Raw genomic sequence first — 9,058 nt, 5'->3', positions numbered from 1 at the left:
TCCTTTAACCTGGGTTTTGTGTTGCTGTATTCTTTAAGTTTTTGTTTGGTGGGAAAAAAATTTTATTTCCCCTTCTATTTCAAATGATATTCTTGCTGGATAGAGTATTCTAGGTTGCATATTTTTTCCCTTTTAGCACTTTAAATAACTCTTACCATTCCCTCCTGGCCTGTAGTGTTTCTGTAGAGAAATCAGCTGATAATGTTATGGGGGTTCCCTTGTAGGTAACATTCTGTTTTTCTCTTGCTGCCTTTAGGATCCTCTCTTTATCACTAACTTTTGCCATTTTTATTATGATATGTCTTGCTGCGGGTCTATTTGGGTTCAGTTTGTTTGGGGCCCTCTGTGCTTCTTGTATCTTGAACCCAGTATCCTTTAGATTTGGGATGTTTCCAGCGATAATTTCTTCAAATATATTTTCCATCCCCTTCTCTTTTTTCTACTCCTTCTGGAATCCCTATTTTGTGTAGATTCGCCTGCTTTATATTATCTCATAGGTCTCTTATATTGCTTTCCAGTTTTTTGACTTGGTTTTCTGTCTGCTGACCTGATTGGGTGATTTCCATTATCCTATCTTCCAAGTCACTGATTCGTTCTCCTGCATTATTCATTCTGGTTTTTACTGCCCTTAGTTCAGTTTGCATCTCTGCAAATGAATGTTCTAGTTTTTCTTGGCTCTTCCTTATATTTTCTATTTCCTTTCTGAGGGTGTCTGCATTACTGTTCATATCTTCTCTTAATTCCTTCAGTATTTTCACTATTTCTCTTTTGAACTCCAGGTCTGTCAGACTGCAGAGATCTGTTTCATTGTTGACTGTTTTAGGTGAGTTCTCCTGTTGCTTTGACTGGGGGTGGTTTCTCAGCTTCTTCATCTTGCTTGTAGTTTTCTTTCTCCTGAGGGAGTTGTACTCTCCGTGATCGGGCAGTGTTTGCCTTGTCACTGCTGTGGAATATTTCCTGAGGGCTGGCATTGTTGGTCAATCTTTTTTGAGGCAGTGTGGCTTTTCTGGAGTGTTGATGGGGCTAACCGTGTTTCTTTGAAGAAAAGGAGGACTTCCTGAGGGCAGACAGGACTGGGAGGTCCACGCCACGATGGTAGCAGATTTCACTTGGTCATGCAGAGCTTTCTCTGGTGTTTTTAGGCTGTGGGGTTCTTGCAGGGGGTTGGCGGTGTTGGGCAGCTGTTCCTCAGGAGTGCAGCACCCCCTGAGGGCTTGAGCAGCTATCTGGGTCACTGAGAACCTAAGAGGCTCTTCCCTAGGGCAGCCCAACTCAGAAGGATGGCCTGAGAATGTAGGTGGATCTTTTCACAGTCTGGCCAAGCTTGTTGCAGCTTTTCTGGGCTGCAGGGGCTCCTCCAGGGGACTGGTGGTGCTGAGCAGCTATTCTGCGGGAGTGGGGCACCCCTGAGGGCTTGGGTGGCTAACAGGGCTGCCAAAAACCCAAGAGGCTCCTCCCCAGGGCAGCCCAACTCAGAAAGACCATCTGAGATCTTTTCCTGACTTGGCCAGGCTTGTTGCAGCTTTTCTGGAGCTGGCAGTCCTAGGCGGCTGATCCACTAGGGCTCGGCACCCACTGGGGGCTTTGACAGGTAGCAGGGCCACTGGAAACCCAAGAGGCTCCTCCTCGGGGCAGCCCAATTCAGAAAAACTGTCCGAGAATTAGGCGGATCTATTCACGGCCTGGCTAGGCTTGTTCTACCTTTTCTGTGCTGCAGGCCTTTTCTCGGGGGCTGGTGGTGCTTGGTGCTGCTCTGCGGAAGTGTAGCCCCTCCAAAGGTCAAGCAGCCTGTGCAGGGACAGCCCCTGTGGTGGTAGGCTTCAGGCAATTTTGAGGCCAGCCCTCCCAGATGGCAGGCAGCCGCAGGTCCAGCGAGAGCGTAGGGGTGGCGTGGGTGGGTGTAGGGGATGCACTGGGAAGCACAGCTTTCTGCTAGCTAGCGGGCCTGTAAGCTTGCTGTGGCATGGGGAGTATTCTATGGGGACCCACCCCTTCTTCTCTCCCCTCCCCAGCACAGGCGCAGACCAGACTCTTCTCCCAGGTTCCCTCTGATGCGGCTTTCCACTTCCCCACCCCTAGAGTATTGCTCCCTTCCTCTGCGACAGCTTTGTTTTCTAGTCTCCCAGGCAGTCTCTGCCCCATCAAACTTGACAGACTGGTTTCTAGACCTCCCAAGCAGTCTCCGCTCCGCCCTGCCCCCCCAGCCCATTCTCGGGGACTAACCTCTGGAGCCCAGGTCTCGGTGCCCAGCCTCCACCCAGGCGTCTCAATTTTTGGTGACTGTGCCCGTAGTTCAGATGGTCCGTTGGTTCTTGATCAGCGTTTCCGTACTCCAACTTACTGCTACACTCTTCTCTGCATCTGGAGATTCCTCCGGTTCGTTTGATCTTTCCCCCGAGTAGGTGACTTTCCAGGGTGCGGGATCCCTTTCTCCTCCTCATTTCCCTTTCGGGAGCACCCGTCCCGCTTGGATTCAGCTTCTCTCACTCTCCTCTTTTCTCCCGTTCTGCCCAATAATGTCACGAACGTCTTGCCATTATTGGAGTTTAGGTTCCTCTGCCAGCGATTGGTTGCTGTTCTGTGCGAGTCATTTCTTCTGTAGATGTGCTTTTTTTGTTGTGTTTGTGGGAGAGTGCAAGCGTGTCCCCCTACTCCTCCGCCATCTTGTCCTGGGTCTCTCTACATTGTTTATTTTTAATTTTTCTCCATCAAATCATAGAGTGACATGTCAAAATAATGAAACTGAATTACGATCAGGTAGCAGAAGTAAGCAAATTGCAATCCCTTTATCAAGAAAGATTGACATGCAAACCTATTAACTAGACATGAGAAACCTGGGTCCAGTTCCCACGGTGGCACAGTGGTTAATGAATGCAACTAGGAACCATGAGGTTGCAGGTTTCGATCCCTGCCCTTGCTCAGTGGGTTGATGATCGGGCATTGCCATGAGCTGTGGTGTAGGTTGCAGACGCGGCTCAGATCTAGCATTGCTGTGGCTCTGGTGTAGGCTGGCGGCTACAGCTCTGATTAGACCCCTAGCTTGGGAACCTCCCATATGCCATGGGAGAGGCCCAAGAAATGGCAAAAAAAAAAGACCAAAAAAAAAGAAAGCTGGGTCTTACCCCTGGCCATGGGACCTTCCCTGGTGCTAAACTCCTCAGCTATAAACAAAAGGGTTTATGATCAGGAAAGCAAGGCTACCAGGTGTCTGAAAATGAGCTCAACATCATTATCAGGAAACTCAAGTCAAAACCCCATTCACATATCACTTCTCATGTGTGAGGATGGTGATTACACACAAAAAATAGACAACAAATATTGGTGGGGGTGTGCAGAAAAAGGAGTCATGTACCTGGTATGTAGGAATGAATATTGGTTCAGCTATTATGGAAAACAGAATGGCAGTCTCCTAAAAACTAAAAATATCTGCTAATTGAAATAGAACTTCCACATGATCTAGCAACTCCACTTCAGGGTATTTCCCAAATAAATGAAATCAGGACGTCAAAGAAATATCTGCCCTCCCATGTTTGCTTCAATATTATTCAAATAAATGAAAATAAGGAAACAACCATTGTGTCTTCTGACAGATGTGGAGTTAAAGGAAATATGGTATGTGTATATATAGACATATACAGAGACAATGGATTATTATTCAGCTAGAAAAAAAAGGAAATCCTGCCACTTGTAACAACATGGTGGGAACTGGAGGGCATTATACTTAGTGAAATACACCAGACATAGAAAGACATATGCTGTATGGTCTCACTTATATGTAGAAGCTAAGGAAATCAGACTCATAGGATAATCTGGTTTAGATATGTATTTGGGAGGAGCAGGAGGTGGAGGAAGTGGGAAGATTTTGGTCAAAGGGCCCAAATTTTCATTTATAAAATGACTAAATTGGGGGATTTAATTTACAGTATGATAACAATGGTTAATAATTCTTTATTGTATTCTTGAAATCTGCTGAGAGAGATCTGCTTAACTATTACCACACACACACACACACACACACACACACACACACGCAAAAAGTGAGGTCATTGATATGTTAGTTGACTTGATTGTGATAATCATCATGATGTCAGTGTGTATTAAATAATCATTTTGTACATCTTTTAAAAGCCTACACAAGGACAACCAAAATGTATGCAATTTTCTCTACCAAACTTCATTACACTGGATAAAAAGAAAACAATGAAGCAGTGTTATTCCACCACTACAGAAGAGACTCCAAAATAAGTAAAATGGTCTCAGACACCAGACATTTTACTGTGATAGTATTGTTTTGAAAAAATAACCCTGTATAAATTTTTTGAGTATTTTTAAAATTTCATTATTGTTTAATCATTGACAAAAATCTCTGTCTAATGCCTAACTATGCCATCTTCATTGTCACCAATGCTGGTGATTATGTGCACTTAACTAAGCTGTGCTTATTGAAATTCAAAGTCCAATGATGTGATGTATAAACTATGAATTTTAAAACACAACCCTGATCTTTGAATAATTGCTTATTTTATGAAGGAGGAAAGTCAGAAAAAAAAGACTGCAAATCTCTGAATATCACGTAAATTTTTTCTTCATTACTTTTTATGACCATACCTGTGGCATATGTACGTTCCTGGACTAGGGGCCAAACTGGAGCTGTAGCTTCCAGCCTACACCACAGCCTCAGCAACACTAGATCCAAGCCACACCTGTGACTTACGCAGCAGCCTGCGTCAATGCAGGATTCTTAACCCAGTGAGTGAGGCCAGGGATTGAACCTGCATCCTCAAAGATGCTATTTTGGATACTTAAACTGCTGAGCGCAACAGGAATTCCTAATTTGTTTTCTTGTTATGAATATTCATTGCTCATTTAGAATCTAAATGACATAGTCCTGCATTTCAAAGAGATTTATAAATATTCTAAATGAAGGAAATATCTAGAATTGGGGTTTTTTTGTTTTTTTGTTTTTACACATACTTATATAATGATTTTTTTCCATTATAGCTGGTTTACATTGTTCTGTCAATTTTCTACTGTACAGTGTGACCCAGCTATACATACATGTATACATTCTTTTTTTCCACATATTATGCTCCATAATAAGTGACCTGACATAGCTCCCAGTGAAATAAGTTTTATGCAATTCTATATTGATGTCTTTATTTTTGTTTTAATTTTCCCACTGTACAGCAAGGGGATCAAATTATCCTTACATGTATACATTACAATTACATTTTTTCCCCACTCTTTGTTCTGTTGCAACATGAGTATCTAGACAAAGTTCTCAATGCTACTCAGCAAGATCTCCTTGTAAATCTATTCTAAATTGTGTCTGATAAGACCAAGCTCCCGATCCCTCCCACTCCCTCCCCCTCCCATCAGGCAGCCACAAGTCTTTTCTCCAAGTCCATGATTTTCTTTTCTGAGGAGATGTTCATTTGTGCTGGATATTAGATTCCAGTTATAAGTGATATCATATGGTATTTGTATTTGTCTTTCTGGCTCATTTCACTCCGGATGAGGTTCTCTAGTTCCATCCATGTTGCTGCAAATGGCATTATGTCATTCTTTTTTGTGGCTGAGTAGTATTCCATTGTGTATATATACCATATCTTCTGAATCCAATCATCTATGCAAATCAAAACTGCCATGAGATACCACCTCACACCAGTCAGAATGGCCATCATTCATAAGTCCACAAATAACAAGTGCTGGAGGGACTGTGGAGAAAGGGGAATGTAAACTGGTACAGCCACTATGGAGGGAATGTAAACTGGTACAGCCACTATGGAGAACAGTTTGAAGATACCTTAGAAATCTATACATAGAACTTCCATATGACCCCACAATCCCACTCTTGGGCATCTATCCGGACAAAACTCTACTTAAAAGAGACACGTGCACCTGCATGTTCATTGCAGCACTATTCACAATAGCCAGGAGATGGAAACAACCCAAATGTCCATCAACAGATGATTGGAATCAGAAGATGTGGTATATTGATGTCTTTAAATTCAAATTATATTTTTTTCTTCAGGAGGAAGGGAAAGTCTTATTGTATCCTTTTTCTAAAGAAATAAGATGTGGTTCACTGAGATCACGGATGAAGCATATCTAATGTCCTTGCTCCCTTTTACTCTTCAGTATTTTATAAAGTCAGAGAGAATAGAAAGAGATGACTGACACGAGAATCAATGAGAAAACAAATCTAAGCAGAAAAAAATTGTCATGCTGAGAAATATTGCTGAAGGTACTGAGGTGTATAACCTTTCAAATGAATTGCTTATATCCAAAATATGGATAGGGTTCTACATTCCCCCTTACTTGTTTCATTATTACCCACCCTCTTTTCTTTTTAAAAAGGTGTCCAAGGTACATAGACCTGGAAATCTAAGTAGTGTCTCAGAATTCTTCCTCCTGGGAATCTCAAATGATCCAGAACTGCAGCCCCTCCTCTTTGTCCTGTTCCTGTCCATGTACCTGGTCACCACATTGGGGAACCTGCTCATCATCTTGGCTGTTGCCTCTGACTCCCACCTCCACACCCCCATGTACTTCTTCCTCTGCAACCTGTCCTTGGCTGACATGGGCTTCATCTCCACCACAGTCTCCAAGATGATTGTGAACATCCAAACTCACACCAGAGTCATCTCCTATGTGGGCTGCTTAACTCAGATGTCTTTTTTCATACTTTTTGGATGTATGGATGGTACTCTTCTGACTGTGATGGCCTATGACAGGTTTGTGGCCATCTGTCACCCACTGCACTACCCAGTCATCATGAACCCACGCTTCTGTTGCTTCTTAGTTTTGCTGTCTTTTTTGGTCAGCCTTTTGGACTCCCAACTGCACAATTTGATTGTGTTACAAGTTAACTGCTTTAAGGATGTGGAAATTTCAAATTTCTTCTGTGACCCTTCTCACCTCTTCAATCTAGCCTGTTTGGACATTTTCACCAATAACATTGTCACATATTTTAGTGGTGCCATTTTTGGTGCTATTCCTTTTTCAGCCATCTTTTTCTCTTACTATCAAATTCTTTCCTCCATTCTGAGAGTTCCCTCATCAGGTGGGGGTATAAAGCCTTCTCCACCTGTGGTTCTCACCTGGCAGTTGTTTGCTTATTTTATGGAACAGGTATTGGGTTGTACCTCAGCTCAGCCATCTCACTTTCCCCCAGGAATGATGCAATGGCCTCGGTGATGTACACTGTGGTCACCCCAATGCTAAACCCTTCATCTACAGTCTGAGAAACAGAGACATGAAAAGGGCCATGAGGAGGTTCCTCAGCCAAACAAACCTGGGCCACCCATTTTGAGCATAGGTTAGAAAATGAAGCAAAATTAAACATGTAGACTTGAATATCCTACCTCTCTCATCACATCCTCTTTGTAGCTCTTATGACCTTCACTCTTCTCCTTGCTTAACATCTGAATATTGCTGCTTTTTTATGTCTTTAAATAGACTTGGGGAGTTTTCCTGGATACTTTTTATATAATAATCTCTGCATGATTTAATATTATTACATCTAAGGCTAATTTATGATTTATTTTCTATTTTTAACCTGTAATTCAATAAATTTTATTACATTTATAGTTACACAACCAACATCACAAATATTATAGCATTACCATCCCAAACCCCCAGTCCATCCCCACCGCCCTCACCCAGTCTCCTTTGGAAACAATAATTTTTTCAAAGTCTGTAGTCAGTATCTGTTCTGCAAAGAAGTTCATTGTATCTTTTTTTAGATTCAACTGTAAGTGATAGTATATGATGTTGTCTCACTGTCTGACTAACTTCACTTAGCATGATGATTTCTAAGTCCATCCATGTTGCTGCAAATGCCATTATTTCTTTCAATGGCTGAGTAGTACTCCATTGTATATATGTACCACATCTTCTTTATCCACTCCTCTGTCAATGGACATTTAGGTTGCTTCCACGTCTTGGCTATTGTATATAGTGCTGCAATGAAACATTGGAGTAAATGTATCTTTTCGAGTCATGGTTTCCTCTGGATAGATACCCAGGAGTGGAATTCCTGCATCAAATTGTAATTCTATTTTTAGCTTTTTGAGAAGTTTCCACACTGTTTTCCCTAGTGGTTATCATTTAGAGTTTAACATTGGTGGACCAAGAATCCTAGAATGATGAACAACTCAGATAGATATAGATAGATAGATAGATAGATAGATAGATAGATAGATAGATAGATAAATAGATTAAATGTACATCTTTTCCACAGCTCCTGTGTATTTATCATAGTAATTTCCATTTATTAATTCTATGTGTGGAGGATATCTGTCATGATACTTGTTACACTTTCTTAGCCATGGGTTTTATTCAAATTATCTGGAAAGAATGAAAATACTGACAACTGTGTCTTTACACCAGAGATTCTGATGTAATTGGTTTCATGTGTGCCTTGATAATGACATTTTTTTTTTACTTTTTAGGGCCACAACTGTGGTATATGTAATTTCCCAGGCTAGGTGTCTAATCAGAGCTGTAGGTACTGGCCTGTGCCACAGCCCCACAGCAACACAGGATCTGAGCCACCTGTGCAAGCTACACCACAGCTCATGGCAACACTAGATCCTTAACCTACTGAGTGAGCCCAGGGATAGATCCCCATCCTCATGGGTACTAGTCCAGTTCCTAACCCCCTGACCCACAATGGGAACTCCAAGATTTTTTTTAACTGAATGAAAGATTCTTTAAATTCTGTAGTGCTTTCCAATTTTCAAAATCTCAGGGGAAAATAGGATGAAGGGGAAATAAGATGTGAGGCTCACTTACTCCCACAATTACATTGAAAATTCATTTACATGTGGAACTATTTGCACAAAAAAAATTGTTCAACACTGACCAAAGACCTCAGGATTCTGATAAACAATAAAAACTTCATGAAACCAGGTAGGACAAAAGAAAGAAGAAAAAGAAAGAATGGGAACTTAAGCAGGATGGGACCTGCACCACTAGGAGAAAGCTGGAAAGAGGAAAACTCCTTCAACCTGGGAAGTCCCCCCACCAGTGAAGAGATCAGCTGTGACAGAGG

General features: G+C 41.9%; 1 protein-coding gene across 1 annotated transcript; it reads left to right on the top strand.

The window, feature by feature from the left end:
- The first annotated feature begins 6,401 nt into the window (after nt 1-6,401).
- Nucleotides 6,402-7,247, top strand: LOC110258685 (olfactory receptor 7E24-like). Its single transcript, XM_021081960.1, is given in 2 exon segments — nt 6,402-7,069; nt 7,072-7,247. Coding segments are annotated over 2 exon segments (774 nt in total). The 5' UTR covers nt 6,402-6,471.
- The last annotated feature ends 1,811 nt before the right edge of the window (nt 7,248-9,058 follow it).

This window comes from Sus scrofa, unplaced genomic scaffold, assembly GCF_000003025.6.
Source record: "Sus scrofa isolate TJ Tabasco breed Duroc unplaced genomic scaffold, Sscrofa11.1 Contig280, whole genome shotgun sequence".
Classification (NCBI taxonomy): Eukaryota; Metazoa; Chordata; class Mammalia; order Artiodactyla; family Suidae; genus Sus; species Sus scrofa.
Note: the sequence above shows the minus strand (reverse complement) of the source record. Positions and strands in the feature narration are given on the sequence as shown.